Source organism: Apodemus sylvaticus, chromosome 4, assembly GCF_947179515.1.
Source record: "Apodemus sylvaticus chromosome 4, mApoSyl1.1, whole genome shotgun sequence".
NCBI lineage: Eukaryota > Metazoa > Chordata > Mammalia > Rodentia > Muridae > Apodemus > Apodemus sylvaticus.
The window spans coordinates 46,734,574-46,751,155 of NC_067475.1; the positions used below are offsets into that span (position 1 = coordinate 46,734,574).

At 43.4% G+C, this 16,582-nt stretch overlaps 1 protein-coding gene across 6 annotated transcripts in view; it reads left to right on the top strand.

Annotated features, from left to right (window-relative positions):
• Positions 1-16,582, top strand: part of Cdc14a (cell division cycle 14A) — a 154,119-nt gene that overhangs the window by 107,918 nt on the left and 29,619 nt on the right. For all 6 annotated transcript variants that reach the window (XM_052179379.1, XM_052179380.1, XM_052179377.1 and 3 more), the window contains one exon: positions 11,929-12,088. In XM_052179379.1, the coding sequence (XP_052035339.1) occupies positions 11,929-12,088 (160 nt within the window). The remainder of the gene's footprint in view (positions 1-11,928; positions 12,089-16,582) is intronic.

Sequence of the window (16,582 nt, forward strand, 5' to 3'; positions counted from 1 at the left end):
GAAGTAGTTTTTTTTCTGCCTCAATTCTCTGTTGTAACAGAGTCCTGCCAAGAATTAGCTTCCCAAGAGGAAAGGCTCATTTTAACTAATGGCCTTCAAGGTGTCAGCCTATGATTTACCCTACAAATTTTGATTACCTATCAATCACATATGTGTGTCCATCCAACCATCCATCCATCCACCTACCCACCCAACCATCCACACATCCATTTATCCATCTGTCCATCCACCCATCCACCCATCCATCCATCCATCCATCCATCCATCCATCCACCTGTCCATCCATCCACCCTTCCATCCATCCATCCATCCATCCATCCATCCATCCATCCATCCATCCCCTGACTCTTCTACTTAACCTACTGTTTACTGTCACCATCCTCTATCTGCAATCTAATCACAATCCAAAATATTGTCATCTTACAATTTGAGTGCTGTCTATAGAAATGTTCGCTTACTTTCTGGTAACTACCATCACCATTTAATTATTTGAACTATTTTACTAGTGAGCATTTAGAACCACAGTGGAGAGGCAACAACCTTGCTTCCTCCCTCATAATTATTAAAATTCAAAAGGAAGAAGGAAAGGCCCATCTTGTTCTCCCATATCATTTCTTACTGCAAAGGTCACTCCTCTCTGAAGTTTCTTCTGTCTTTTCCTTTATATTTAGGAAATGTCTTACAGTGATTCTTTTATCTTGGGTGGTGTGTGTATGTGTGCGAGCCATGGCACAAATGGAAGTTCAAAGGTCAACCTCAGGTGTTATTCGTTGCCTTGCACCGCTCATGAGACAGGGTCTCTTGTGTTTGCTGATATGTATGTCAGGCTGTCTGTCCCTCAAGCATTCAGGAGTCCTCCTGTCTCTGGCTTCCATTTCTCTTCAGGAGAGCTGAGATTACATGTGTTCACTATGGTGTCTGGCTTCCTGAGGATTCTGGAGATCTGAACTCACATCCTCACACTTGCACGGCGAGTGCTTTTCTCCCTGGGCCCCCTCTCCAGCCCCAGAGATTCTTTTAGCATAGATTTGCTGGCACCCAGTTATTTTCACTTTCCTGCATGTGAGAATGTCTTGATTCCTTCTTTATTCATGAAAGGCCATAGCTTCATCTGCAGGCATTTGCAGCTCCCCTCCGTCCCCCGCAATGACTGCTGAGCGCAAGTCCCGCTCTCGCTACTTTCAGCGTTTCCCACCACTGACGATGATGTCATCTTCCTTGCTGCTTTTAAGATGTTTTTAAAAATTGTCTTTAATTTTCAGGATTTAAACAATTTGTTGTTATTTTTATTGGCTATTTTATTTATTTACATTTCAAATGTTTTCCCCCTTCCCAGTTTCCCCTCTGCAAGCCCCCTGTCCTGTCCCCCTCCCCCTGCTTCTATGAGGGTGCTCCCCCCCACTCCTGCCTCCCTGTCCTAGCATTCCCCTATACTGGGGCATTGAGCTCACAGGACCAAGGGCCTAATCTCCCACTGATGATAAGGCAATCTTCTGTCACATATGCAGCAGGAACTGTGGGTCCCTCCATGTGTACTCTTTGGTTGATGGTTTAGCTCTGGAGGATCTGGTTGGTTGATACTGTTGTTCTTCTTATGGGGAACCCCTTCAGTTCCTTTCATCCTCCTAACTTCTCCATTGGGGTCCTACTGCTCAGTCTGATGCAAGCATCCGCATCTGTATTGGTCAGGCTCTAGCAGAGCCTCTCAGGAGACAGCTATATCGGCTCCTGTCAGCATGCACTTCTTGGCATCAACAATAGTGTCTGGGTTTGGTGACAGTATATGGGATGGATTCCCCAGGTGGGGCAGTCTTTGGATGGCCTTTTCTTCAGTTTCTGCTCCATAGTTTGTCTCTCTGTTTCCTTCCATGAGTATTTTGTTTCCCCTTCTAAGAAGCACTGAAACATCTGCACTTTGGTCTTCTTTCTTCTTGAGCTTTATGTAGTCTGTGAATTGTATCTTAGGCATTCTGAGCTTTTTTCTTAATACCCACTTATCAGTGAGTGCATACCATGTGTCTTCTTTTGTGACTGGGTTACCTCACTCAGGATGATGTTTTCTAGTTTCACCCAATTTGCCTGTGAACTTCATGAAGTCATTTTGTTTTTGTTTTTTTGAGGCAGGGTTTCTCTGTGTAGCCCTCACTCTGTAGACTAGGCCGGCCTTGAACCCAGAAATCCTCCTGCCTCTGCCTCCCAAGTGCTGGGATTAAAGGCATGTGCCACCACTACCCAGATGAAGGCATTGTTTTTCATAGCTAAATAGTACTCCATTGTGTGAATGTACCACATTTTCTGTATCATTCCTCTGTTGAAGGATATCTGGGTTCTTTTCAGCTTCTGGCTATTATAAATAAGACTGCTATGAACATAGTGGAGCATGTGTTCTTGTTATATGTTGGATTATCTTCTGGGTATATGCCCAGAAGTGGTATAGCTGGGTCCTCAGGTAGTACTATGTCCAATTTTCTGAGGAGCCTCCAGACTGATTTCCAGAGTGGTTATCCAATCTTGCAATCTCACCAGCAAAGGAAGAGTGTTCCTCTTTCTCCATATCCTCTCCAGCATCTGCTGTCACCTGAGTTTTTGATCTTAGCCATTCTGACTGGTATGAGGTGGAATTTCAGGGTCAATTTGACTTGCATTTCCCTGATGACTAAGGATATTGAACATTTCTTTAGGTGCTTCTTAGCCATTCGAGATCCTTCAGTTGTGAATTCTCTGATTAGTTCTATACCCCATTTTTTGATTAAGTTTATGTGGTGCTGGGGTTCAAGGAGTCTGCTGACTGATCTGTGTTCCCGGTCTGTATGTGTCTTCTTGCATTGCTTCACTGAGAGTGCGGGTAGGGCACACGATTTCCTGTCTAGCTGCTCTAGGTACAGACAGAACTTGGGATTCCCCCTCAGTGTTTATTGATATTGGAGGCTTGTCACTGCTGGGTGGATATGGAGTTGTCACCTTTCCCTGCAGTTCTACTGATAATGGGTGAAGTCCTCTCTGGCACCGTAGGTTGGGAATGGAGGAGTGCCAGGAACTGTCCATTGGGATGAAATTCCAAGTTCTACTGTTAGCATCTCTGAGGCAAGTGGGGCTTGCTTGCAAGATGTCATTGTCTGGCTCATTATATAGCTTCCTCCAATGCTTCTGTGACCGGGGAAGAAGGGAGTGGAGTTGCCCCTTGACAGCCTAATGGGGTGGGACTCTAAGCTCCCTTCTCAGCCTTTGCTGGTGGGTTAGAATGCAGCCACTTTTGTTCTTTTGTGGTGTTTGGCTGTACCAGAGTATTCACTGTGGAAACTTTTCCTGTTTCTATTAGGATCACCTTTTCTGATCCTTTGACTATAGAAAGTAAGATTTTGTTGATGGAAAGATCCTATTGCATCATGTTTGCAGGTCAGTTGCTTATTTAGAGGCAAATACGGTATTTATGTGGCAAAACCAAACCCCAGATACCTCATTGCTGTGTTGTTTCTTAAATCTTATGGTTTTAACTGGTTTATCGTCATCTGTTTTTTGGACTCTTCATGTGTTTGTTTCATATATGAGAGGTAAAAAAATATTCAGTGAGAAGAACGGGGTAAAGTCTATCTACTCCATCTTCTACAAGTGCCTTATAATTTGGGAAAATTAGCATGGCTGTAGCTTTTGACCCGATGTTTGCTGTGGTAGGCCATACGATATCTCTGACCATGTATATTACTTTCCTCTGCTCCTGTGTGTGTAGCTGTATAAGAAAACAGGAACCCTGCAGAAGGGATTAAGGGTCTTGGTTTTGGTGAGAGTCAGGGAATATTCTAGAGGAGAAGGCAGCAAGGCAGAGGATACATCTGTATACTTTGAAGGTAGAAGGAGTGGAAAAATGTTAAGGAATTTGTCAGCCATTGGACAGTGAGAATGACAGGGAAGCAGATTGTCTCCTCAGGGTTTCCAGGAGTCACCAGTCCTGGCTCCACTTTGGTCTTAGCCTCAGTGAAAGTGTAACTAGATGTCCAAACTCCAGCTTTTGTGTTCTTCTTAACCATCATGGTTGTGGTCATCTACAGACGCAGTCAGGAGACACTGACGGTAAGGTGCACAGGTTCCAGTGACAGCCAAGGTTATTCTGAACTTCTTGTGGTTGTCCCACTTTTAAATTTGGAGCATTTGATGTGAAGGAGTCATGTGATGCCAGCATTGCTCAAGGAAGACTGGGAAGCAGGCTGTATGATGGGTCATACAGATGGGGGGCCAGAGAAGCTAAAAGGAGGTTCCGCAGTCTGTCAGGGAGACAGGCTTACTAAGACGCTGGATATGGGCTGCAGACCCAGAGAACATTTCAAGGGGGAAAAAATAGGCTTTGAAGGACAAAGAGCGTGCAGTCAGCGATGACGCAAAATCGTGAATAATTAACAGGGTCATTAGGAGAGAAACGGGGGGTGAAAACTGTTCACAGCGTCTCCATCTGTCACAAATTATGGAATAGGCACGAGGGGCTGACTGCCTTCTTTCTTTCAGAACTGAAAAGTCAATCAGGGCCTTTTAAGCTGTATCAGTTCTAAATCTGTCTGTAGAAAAGCTGGTTAGTCATATTCCGATTTCCTTGAAAAACAAAACAGAACAAAACACAAGCCAAGGTCCAGGTGTTGGATGGATGTGTCTTAGACAGATCTTCTACCTGTGTCACCTGTGTTCAGTGACGTTTGATGGCACTTCTGCGAATTGCTGATCAACTCACACATCAGAAGTTCCAGACTTTTCCTTTGTTGGATATTTTTCTATTTAAAGATTTCCCTAGGATATAAATAAAGATGTTTGCGAAACACCCATCAAGTGTGTTTCTTAAACTTAAAACTAAAAATACCATTCTTAAGCTATAAATATCACTGTGAAGCCAAAATGTTTCTATTAAATGCCCTTTATGTTCTTGAGTTGATACACAGATAGCTCTGTTATTATTAACCCGCTTTGAACGCCTGCTTCTCAAAGACAACCTGTAGACATGTGGAGTCAAGCTGTGTCTGTTAGACTGACCCTCTCTGCTCAAACTTTCTCCAGAGAACCCTCATAGAGCTGGAAACTTATACCCTACCGGGAGCTCCATCCTTTTTGAATTATCTTCAGAAAGTAACAACGTTGTGTCTGAAACCCTGTTCAGTTTTTTAAAAGATGTATTTTTATGTGTATATATGTGTGCCTGCTTTTCTGTTTGTGCACTGTGTGTGTGCAGGTGTCTGTGGCGTCCAGAAGGTGTCAGATCCTTTGGAACTAGATAGAGTCACAGGTGGCTTGTCAGAACCACCTGGTATAGGCAATGTGAACCAAACCCTGGGTCCTCTCAAAGGGCAGCCAGCGCTCTTAACTGTTGAGCAGTCTGTCTCTCCAGTGCCCTCCCATCCCCATTCCAACCCCTTTTCAGTCTTAAACCTATGGATTCCCAAATCCGCCATAGATATTAGTTGTACTCTGTCATCGTTAGATACGTTTCTGCATTTTCAGTTAGTTGCAAACCTCCTCTTCAGGGCTCCAGTGATATCACAGTGGTATCATTTGTTAAAGACCCATCCTGACTGAGCAGATCTGGGGTGGCGCTTGGAAGTTTGCATTTCTAATATGATGGATGCATGGTGTGCCACAACACTGGGCCTTACCTCACATTATGTTAAAAAGGGGCTTTGGTTCATTTTTACTCCATTCTGCCACGTCTTAGTCAGTGTTTTGTTGCTGGTGCTTGCTTATAGTTTCTGAGGTTTGGTACATTATTGTTATGGAAGAGAGTGAGGTGGCAGGCAGGCAGACACAGTGCTGGAGAAGGAGCTGAGCATTCTACACCAGGATCTGCAGGCAGCTTAAGAGAAAGCCACTGGACCTGGCTTGGGCTTTTGAAAACCTCATAGTCCACCTCCAATGACACGCTTCGTACAGTGCCATTCCCTGGTGACCAAACGTTCAGATATCCTATGAGCCAACGGGGGCCCTTCTCAAACCCACCACATACCACAAGCTGCCAAGTTATACCACATCTCTCATAGGTGCTTAGAAAACTTGGTGGATTAATTTCACAGTTGGCTTGAGCTGGATCAGAAGCTGATAGTTTATCTGTTCTCCAGCACCCACATAAAAAGTTAGGCCAGGTGGCTTTCACCTTTAATCTCAGAGCTGGAGAGAGAAAGTAGGAGAATCGGCTAAGGCTTAACAGTCAACTAGTCTTGGCAATTGATTAGCTCCAACTTCCATAATAGATTCTGTCTCTCCCTCTCCCCCAAAAAAATTTGGATTAAGATACAAAAAAGATACATGAGGTTGTCCTCCAGTACCCACAACCCCTACGTGTGCACTATACCCAGTCACATAAATATATGGCTTGGGTGAGGCTTAGAATTCTGTTATGTTGGAGTGCCTGCTAAGACCCCTGGGGCTCCCAGTTGAACTATGAGGTGACACATGCCTGGCATCCCAGCACTGGGAAGTAGAGGCAGGAGCATCAGAGATTCAAGGACACCCTCACCTACACAGTGACTAGTGGGTTTTTCCAGGCTGGATCGCTACCGGTTCTTTGTATGATCTTGCATGTTCAGCAGTAGGCCAAGAAGCAGAGCTTAAATGCCTCAATAGCACATTTAAACATGTAATGCTTGCTCTTTCCTAAAATAGAAGAGCTTAAAGTCTTTAATGTTATTAAGAAATTATAGTTCAATACTGGATGATGTCATGATTTGTCTATTAAAATAGCAGGCATTTTTGCTTAAGTTTTAGTCACATAAACTGTTGATTTTCTTTCTTTCTTTTCTTTTTTCCTTCTTTGTTTTTTTTTAAAGATTTATTTATTTATTATATGTAAGTACACTGTAGCTGTCTTCAAACACACCAGAAGAGGGCGTCATATCTCATTATGGATGGTTGTGAGCCATCATGTGGTTGCTGGGATTTGAACTCAGGACCTTTGGAAGAGCAGTCGGTGCTCTTAACCACTGAGCCATCTCTCCAGCCCCCCCTTCTTTGTTTTTTTTTGAGACAGTTTCTCCGTGTAGCTATGGCTGTCCTGGAACTCACTCTGTAGACCAGGCTGGCCTCGAACTCAGAAATCAGCCTGCCTCTGCTTCCCAAGTGCTGGGATTAAAGGCGTGCACCACCACTGACCTGCTAAAGTTACAGTTTAGATGGCTGTGAGCCATCAGCAGTGGCCAGGATTAGAACCGGGATCCTTGGGATCTGCAGTCGCTGAGCCATGACTCCAGTGCAATGATTTTCTTTTTAATATTTACTCTTGAACCTTTCAATTTATTCAATTCATCAGTTGACATTAAGAACTTACTAAAGAGCTGGGCAGTCAGTGGTGGCGCATGCCTTTAATCCCAGCACTTGGGAGGCAGAGGCAGGTGAATTTCTGAGTTCAAGGCCAGCCTGGTCTACAGAGTGAATTCCAGGACATTATTAAGGAAAAAAAAATCCTAATGTGGGTTATAATGTCAACAGCAATTAATAATTAGTATTTTCAAGTAATGGCACAAGAAACTTACTTTGAAATAGTTGTCCAATTACATTAGATAAAAGTTTGGATTTTTTTGTAGTAAGTCATAAAATTTAAATTTATTTTTAATACTAAAATTTTAACCACTTTAAATGTATAGTTTGTTAATCTTAAGTATATTCACAATGTTTGTAGCCTTCCTCACTATTTGTGCAGTTTTTTAAAACATTCCAGATAAAATATTTATACATTTTAAACATAAAACCTCCACTGGCCCCTTCTCCTAGATCCTAGTGACCTCTGTTTTACCAAATTTTCATAGTATAGGTATCTCATATCATGTCTGGCTTATTTTACTCTGCATATTTTCATAGTTCACCCATATCACAATAGTTAATTATATATGTCAAATTTGTGTCTCGGTCTTGATTGCATACATCAGAATTTTATCTGCCCCTCTTTTTTCTTTCTGCATCCTTGGGGATTGAACCCAGGTCTTTTGCAATGACACTGCCAGCCCCTTCACCCCTTTTAAATCCTGAGTACTATTCCTCTGCATTTTGTTTATGTATCAACTTGTTAATGGTGTTTGAGTTGTTCCCCACTCTGGGATACTGTGAGCTGGGAGGGCCCATGCTCAGTTTTTTCAGTGCTGCTGGACAATGTGGAATTCTCTGTGTATTGCTTTTGGAGGCACTGCCAAGTTCTTTCCCACAGCAACTGCTCCATAGTACATCTCTACCCGCAATGCATGCTGGTCGTGTATGAAGTCATACAATTCTCTGTGTCCTCAAATAGCAAGAGATGCAGAGCTGAAAAAGTATTGTGTTAGATTATAAAGTGTAAATTTTGGTCAGACACGCAGATGGTCTCACAGCTGATCATAGAAATTCTATACCTCAAAGTAGATTTACCTACCTGAGTCTTTTAAAGTTTATCCCAAATTGATTTCCCCTTCTAGTAATTTCCTTGTGCATTTCAGGATTAAAAGCCTTCCCCTATACCATCAGAAATCCTACACAACCTTCCACGTGGCCTTCCATCACGTTGACTCTCTGAATAGTTTCCCTTACACTCTTTGCCTTTTGGTGTCTGCTTCTTGTCTGCCATTTTGATACTGTCCGGCTGTTTTACTAGTGAGTGCCCTAAGCTATGAGTTACCTGTGTGTCTGTCATGGCTCTGAGACATGAGTAGAAAGATCACAGAGAAGGTTGGTCATTGCTGGACCAAACTAGAAAATAGATAATGGCGTTGAGGAGATGGCTCAGTATATAAAGCACTTGCCATGCAATCGTGATGACAGGGTTCAGATCCCCAGAGCCCATGTAAGAGCCTGACAGACTCTTCGGCCTGCCTGTAATCTTCATATCTTGGAGGCAGAGACAGGGTATTTGTCCCCTGAGGCAAGTTAGCTAGCTAGACTAACTATTCTGTGAGCTCTGGGCTCGTCAGAGAACAACCTTAGCATGTAGAGTGGAGGGTGACTGAAGAAGACTTCTGACCACAATTTTAGGCCTCCACATGCTCACAATGCATGCATGCAACACACATACATGCACATATACATACACAACACATGTGTACACCCACAACACACATGTGCATAAATGTACATACAACCCATGCACACACATACATGAATGCACACACTCATACACACATATACAGACACACACTTGCATACACATATACATATACAACATACAAAACACATATACACGAAACTCACACACATACACACACACACACACACACACACACACACCACATCACACCACACCATATACAAGCTTAGAAGAAAATGGGTTCGGTTTCTATATCAAATGACTAAATCATGGCTTTTGATGAACACTGGGGTCAAAGTTGGTTCATCGTGGTAAGCAGTGTCTTGGACGGAGAGTCTGAAGATAACAGTGAAGAGACAGGATAATGTGATGCAGAGATAACTTCCTTTAAGGAGACAGGATAATGTAATGCAGATAGCTTCCCTTAAGGAGGTGAAGGAGAATGGGTGAGCCCCACACAGAAGCAACTGCACAGTGCCTCCCTGCACTCAAAGCCACAAATATTTAGAATAGTGCATCTGACTTGAGTTGCACTAAAAGCAGATATTTACAAAGAAGCATCGAAACTAAACTACACGTGGCTCATAGTGAAGCCAAATTACTTAGTTATTTTTTATATCACACATAGGTCTAGCTGAGATCTGACTAATTTGGACTAGCATGTGGCCAAAACCAATCACCTCAACCCTGGCCATGCCTCTCAAAAAGGCTGCATTCAAATAGAGACAAGTCTCTTCCTGCTGCTTCCCAGCACATCATCTATTAGCGAAGGGCCAGTCATTTCTTGCTCTTGGAAACTGTGCTGCAATATTGGAAAATGGGCTTTCAATAGATGTGTTAGCTTTATAAGAACTGAGTTTTCAATGTTAAATACTTTAAAAGATACATTTTACTTCTTTTGTTTGAGAGGAGGCTTTTAAGGCGAGACAGTGCTACAGAAGCTAGCAGGATGAGCGTGTCTGGGGAAAGGTAGCTCCGTGAAAGGCCGCTTCCTTCTGCTCAAGAAGCAATTGCGTCCATCATTGCCTAGCAACCCTTGCTTCAGCTCCGACACCTTATTCATCTTTAATATTCAGGTTCAGATCAAGTCTTTCCAGAGACAGGGCAGGCTGAGTCTTTGAAACCAAGCAAGTGGAAGTTGTCACTTGACAATTTTCACCCTAGGGCTGTCAGCGTGCGTCAACTATTCAGCCTGGAGCTGAAACCTATGTTTGAATTAGAAATTTCTTTTCACTTTAGCCTCTTTTAGTTCCTTCAGCCTCTGTTCCCACTTCATTTTGTTTTCTCTTTTATCCCTAGAGACGCTACCCCAATGTCTGTATTTGGGGCATCACATTTAAATATTGTAGCGTGGCGCCTGAGACCCATGATGATCAAGGATGTTTCCCCAAGTTCTCTGCTCCAGCTGCATTAACCAGCGCTGTGTTCTGCACGCCATTTCCTTAGCTTGTGCTTGTTTTGGGATGGGGTGGGGTATAATCTCAGCTGGATGAGTCCCGCTTATCTTTCCAGATAGGGCCCTGCATTAAGGACAGGAATTCCTTCTGAGAGGTGTGTCTGTCAGCAATTCTGGCATCTGGTGTACTTTAGAATCCTGGATGTAAATATAGGCCGGCCATCACCTACATGGCTTTTTGAGGGTGGGACATGAAACTGTGTCTTATGGAAGACTTCCTTTCTTATGGGGGGAGAGGGAGAGGGAGAGGGAGAGAAAAAACTGGACAAAAAGAGAGACAGAGAAAGAGAGAAGAGAGAGGTGTGAATGTGCATCCATGTGTGTGGATACAGGTGCACACAGACATCATAGGAGATGTCTGATTCCTTTAGATGGGGCTGGGCCCCTTTGCCGTGGGTCTCGTATGAGTCTGGGCCACAGGCCCTCAATACTGTGAATCTCAGTTGTTTACTTTCCCCTTATTAAAGTAGGAATTTCTTAAGGGACAAGGATTCTGCTCTCTCTCTCTCTCTCTCTCTCTCTCTCTCTCTCTCTCTCTCTCTCTCTCTGTCTCTCTCTTGTTTTTCAAGACAGGGTTTTTCTGTGTGTAGCCTTAGCTGTCCTGGAATTTGCTCTGTAGATCAGGCTGGCCTTGAACTCATAGAGATCCAACTTCCTCTGCCTCCAGAATGCTGGGGTTCAAGGCTTGGGCCAATACATACCAGCTCTGTCTTTACTCTTCAACCCTCCTTTCTATGTGTTTCATGTATCTGAAGAATTCGTCTGAATGTGTGACAAGGCAGAGCCTCTCCCTTACAGCGACAGTTCTTGGGCAATCCTATATGAATTCATCAGCCATCTCCAGACCTATTCTTTCTCTGTCAAGGACTCTGCTATTTCCTACTACTAGTTGAAGCCCATAAGAGTTAAGCATCAGATCAGGGTCATGATACATGCTGGCATCAAGTAGAAGGCTGGGGGCCACTATACAGAAGTGAGGGCAGGATGCTTTGAAGAGACAAACGTAAGAGAGGCTAGGCTACGCTTTTCTAAACATTTGCACAAAAGACAGAAATACTAAGGTTGTTTTAAATCCCCCTTTTACAGCTGGTATAAAAGATTAGCTGTGACTCTGTAGTATACTAACATCATTGGCTTATATAGCCTAGGCTTCAAAAGTACAACTTGAGGGTTAGCTTCTAAAAATAACTTCTACCACAATAGAAGACAGATACAGCTGGACTCGTTAGTGACCTGGTATGGATAGATTTCTGAGCTATTGTTCATATTTTAAAAATTTCATCTAATTTTAGAAGTGCTTAATTTATTTAGAAACATAATGGTGTATTTCACCTTTCTAGTCTAATTGGTTTTTTTAAATATTTTTCTTGTTAAGATATCATAGCATTGAGAAGACGGCCATTGTTTATTTTAAATATTTTATTCTCTCTCTCTCTCTTTTTCCCTCTCTTTCCAGAAAACAAGCATCATTGTGGGTCCAAGGAGACATTTTTCGATCCAAACTGAAAAATAGACCGTCCAGTGAAGGAAGTATTACTAAAATTATTTCTAGCTTGGATGATATGTCTATTGGTGCAAATTTATCTAAATTACAAAGCACAGAAAGGATTGGAGAGGTAAGTTTTCCCCAGGAGGCGTCTCCCTCCCTAACACCAGCATTCTTTGTCCATAGGTTCCTGTACTGAACACTTATCTCGTAGACCTATCTTTTCTTTCTTTTTAAAACATCTGTCTGTCTGTCTGTCTGTCTCTCTCTCTCTCTACCTACCTACCTATGTGTGGGGTGTGTGGGTAGGGAGGTGTATGTGTGCATATGTAGTAATCGGAGGGACAACTTTTGGGAACTGGCTCTCAGCTTTTACCATGTGGGTTCTGAGGATCAAGTTGAGATCGTCATCAGGCTTGGTGGCAAGCATCTTTGTCTGCTAAGCTGCATTGCCAGCTCAAATGACCTTCTGATTCCCTGGGCTCCTGGGAGGCCTAAGTTTCTAAGCTTGGAATCTTTGTCCTACAGAGTACAACGCAGAGCAGAGAAACCAGTTAGTTGTCCTTGTAAAGACAGAAATGAAGTCATAATTTAAGGGAAACACTTAAAAAGAGTATAAGACCTATTTATAGAAAGGAAACAGAAAAGTAAAGTTTCCATTTGAAAACAGAAATAGATACCAAGAAGAAAAAGTTGGGTGCTGTGTTTGTAGAGGCTGTGCCTAGCACAAGTGGTCCTTTGAAAGCCTCCAGCTCATTTTGATTTCTAAAGAGTGCAGTGGGAAGGCAGAGTTAGGACAACTTGTTTTACCCAGACTCTTTTCCAAACAAACCACTTTAAATCATTCTCTTGTTGCTGATTTAATCTGCATTACCACCCAGTGAATTAGATAGTATCTCTCTTTGGTGCTAAGGAACTCGTGTTCCAGAGACGGGCTGACTTCAGTTTTAGAGCATGATGCAATCCGTGTCCGTCTGATCTCAAACTCATGCTTTTTTCCATTGTTCTCTGCTTTCTCTGAAGTAGCAGGAAGTGGCTTGTGAAGGATTCTGAGTGTGAGTATTTGGGGCTGCTGAAAGCAACTGTGCTAGTATCATTTGTTCTAGTATCATTTGTTCTAAGTCTCCTCTGTGGATAAGAAATGAGAGTTCCAAAATGGGATGTGCCCAAGGATCTTGAATTATTTAGTAGCAGACTCACTTTCAGAACTGGGCATCCAATACTTAGTTTAGGTTGCTCTTCCTCCCCTAGGCCTCAGGAAAGGGCCTGTAGCCCAGGCCAACCTGGAACTCACGGTGATCCACCTGCCTCATCCATCCCACTCACTCCACTCTAGGATACTTGATGGAGACTGCTGAAGGAACTGGGGGCCTATCTTCTGGTCCAAGGAGGTCCTTCTCCTTGTCCTCCTAAGATGAAGGGAAAGGCAGCTGTCTGGGACCTTCTCTACTCCCGAGGGCTATCTCATGATCGAACCTCTCCTAAGAGGCCCCCTCCAAATACCATTACTGTGGGTTAGGATTTCAACATAGAAACTCTGGGGAATATGTTCAAATATGTAAATTTTGGTAGGGCCATCAATATTTATGTCATTTTAACTATCTATGAGTGAGTGCTATTAGAGAAAGGAAATCAAGAAACAACCAAACCAAACTGAACCCCTCAGTTACTAGGGGACAATGGGTTATCGGCTACTTTATCTGACAAGGAACATGTTAGGAAGGATGGGCTTGTTTTGGCTCACGGTTTGAGGGGGGGCAGAGTCCATCACTGCAGGGAAGGCATAGCATTGGGTGCTTTCGTAGCAGTGAGAGCGTGTGGTAGCTATTTAGTCATGTCACAGCCAGCAGGAAGCAGAGAAACCGGCCTAGAAGATGGGCAGGGCTCTAAAGCTCAAATCCTGGCTTCCTCCATCTCTCTCAGCAACCTGCATCTGCTAGACAGGCTTCACCTCCTGAAAGTTCTGCATCCTCCCAAAACAGTACTATTGGCTGGGGAACCAAGTGCTCAAACCCAGGAGCCATAACAGATGGCTTAGACCTACATAGTGGCTTGTTTGTAGCTTTTGGACCACTTCATAGGTGGTTGATGCCTTATACAAGAAACACTTCTGGACTTCTTTGTAGATGTGCTAATCCAGTACCAGTACTGGAACTAGTACTAGTATAATCTAGTACCAGTGCAATAGAACACTGCATAGAGAGGGGGAATTGAATGGACGCAATGGAGTTCGAGATGTAATTAGTGTTTTGTGAAAGTCAAGTAGAAAAATATTATGTTCCCAGTTCTGTACTGCTCTGTAGAGCAGGGGCCCATGGAAGTTCTTTGTGCATAAAGTACAAGAGGCTATATCCCTCTAAACGTTTCCTTTATGAAAAGAAAAAAAATCAAAAGCAGAGAATCTCAATTCCGTTTGTGGCTCTATGGTGGTTTTCTTGTGATTGTTTATTAAGAAGCACTGTAATGATGGAGTTAGAACATCTGAATACAAGAAAACAGTAACTGGAAAGACTGGGGCTTTCTGGTGAATTTCCCAGCACACTCAGAACTGTGAGGAGTCTTCCAGAGCTGAAGCTGCGCCTTTGTGGCAACTGGCCTTCAATGCTGTGAATAACACTCACCACCCAAGTGGGGCAGCTTGTGTTCCCCCTCCATGTTCTTGCTGCTGCTGGGAGCTTTTCTCCCATGCTGAGGTTTTTAACCTACCCTCATCATCACGTATTTAATCCCTGGGCTGCACAGTCTTAGTAAATGCTATTTGAATGAACAAAGAAAAGCTTAGCATTTCAGTTCCAGGAATAAATGAGAACAGGCCCATGAAATGGAGTCCATCCAAATGACGCGGTGACGTCACATGCTCAGCCGCAAAACGACGCCAAAAATATGCCCAGTGTGACATTCAGGGGCATAAGAAGCTGAGAAGGTGGTCAGAAGCAGGGACGTGAAGAGTCTTATTTGAAGATAAATATTTGAGCTTAAACTAGCTAGGTAGTATCCACTGTGTGCCAGGAACTATTTTAAGCACCTTACGTGGATTAACCCCTGCTATACCATATGGCACAGCCACTAGAGTTAAGACCCTTTCAGAAAGACATAATGGTGGCAGAGAAAGGCAGGCAGCTGCCCAAGGTCACACAGGGGTTGCAGTGAGTTGTCCTTTGAATGTAGGCACACTGGTTCACAGATTGTACTTCTCCACTGAGTCTATTCTGTGTCTCTAATATGTCACTCTTTGTGATTTAAGACAAGACCTTTGCCAGCTCCTCCTCTGAGACTTCCCTCAGACTCACAATAAGTTTAGTCTTTCATTTAGCTACTCTAGGGCTCTATTATAGCAACAGTCTACCAACCCGTGGATGCTCCTGACTTAGGGATGTTAATTAGATGTAGACACAGCTAATGTTCAGCCAACTCCAGGTGAATTGATAAGCGAGCAGATGAGGAACTTGTGCTGCGTCTTTGAGAATTCCATCTTCCATCTCCAAGGATTTACTTTCAAGTGCCTTGCTTCCACCATCAGGATGGAGAGGTGTGTCTGTTCCCGTGGGAACGCCACCCGGAGCCACCAGAAGCTTTCAGGAGGGCAGCGGCAGCACCTGGATTCTCAGTGTGGGTTGCCTCTTCTGGATTTAGTTTAGAAGGTGTGCTGGGGCCCACAGAAGACCAGAATTAAGGGCCAGGGAGTTGGTGATGGGGAAAGGGTCCAGCCCCCAAAGGTTTAGGCCAATGTAGCAAGCTCAAAGAAACCCAAATTAATTCACCTTCTTTCTCTTGTCCCTTCCTCTTTCCTCCCATTTCCCCTCTTCCTTCTGCCTACTTTCTCTCTTTCTTTCCCTTTTGTGTGATGAAACCCAGAGGCTTGCATATCTTAAGCAAGCACACAGCTCCAACCGCTGAAACCTAATCTCCCTTCTGATCTCAGGAGCTTATTGTGAAGATAAGTCTTCTCCTAACTTTGACCTTATACAGGTTCAACGTCCCAATACTGAGAAATTTTGGCACCAGTGCCCCATCCACCTTTTCTATTTAAATTGCTTAAGTCAGGCAGTGGTGGCGCATACCTTTAATCCCAACACTTGGGAGGCAGAGGCTGGTGGATTTCTGAGTTCTAGGGCAGCCTGGTCTACAGAGTGAGTTCCAGGACAGCCAGAGCTACACAGAAAAACCCTGTCTCAAAAAAAAAATGTTTAAATCTGCTAACAATTCACTTCTTTGACATCTGTTTTCACCCACCTTGTTCCTATGCCTTTTTTCTTGAATCTCTCATCTTTATTCCCTAAGATGCTGTATTTTATCTGAGTTTTTTCGTAATGGCATAGTCAACAACCTCCCTGGTAGCATATTCTACTACTGTTTTTATTAGTGTGTTGACAAGTAATTACTTTATCTAACTAAAAGCCATGGACACTATTTTATTATTGTTATGTTTTGTCTTGTCTGCACAGGGCTGGTGGAATAAAATACAACCGTTGCCTTTAGGGGGGCCAAGGTGTGAGAGTCTTCCTCAGGACAGGCTTGCTTGTCACTGATCTCAAAGAGCCTGTGGGTCAACTTAGGGTGAGAGAAAATGTGTTGTGGTATGGTCAGAAAGAGCCTCGAGGCTGGGTTCCCCACATTTGTCATT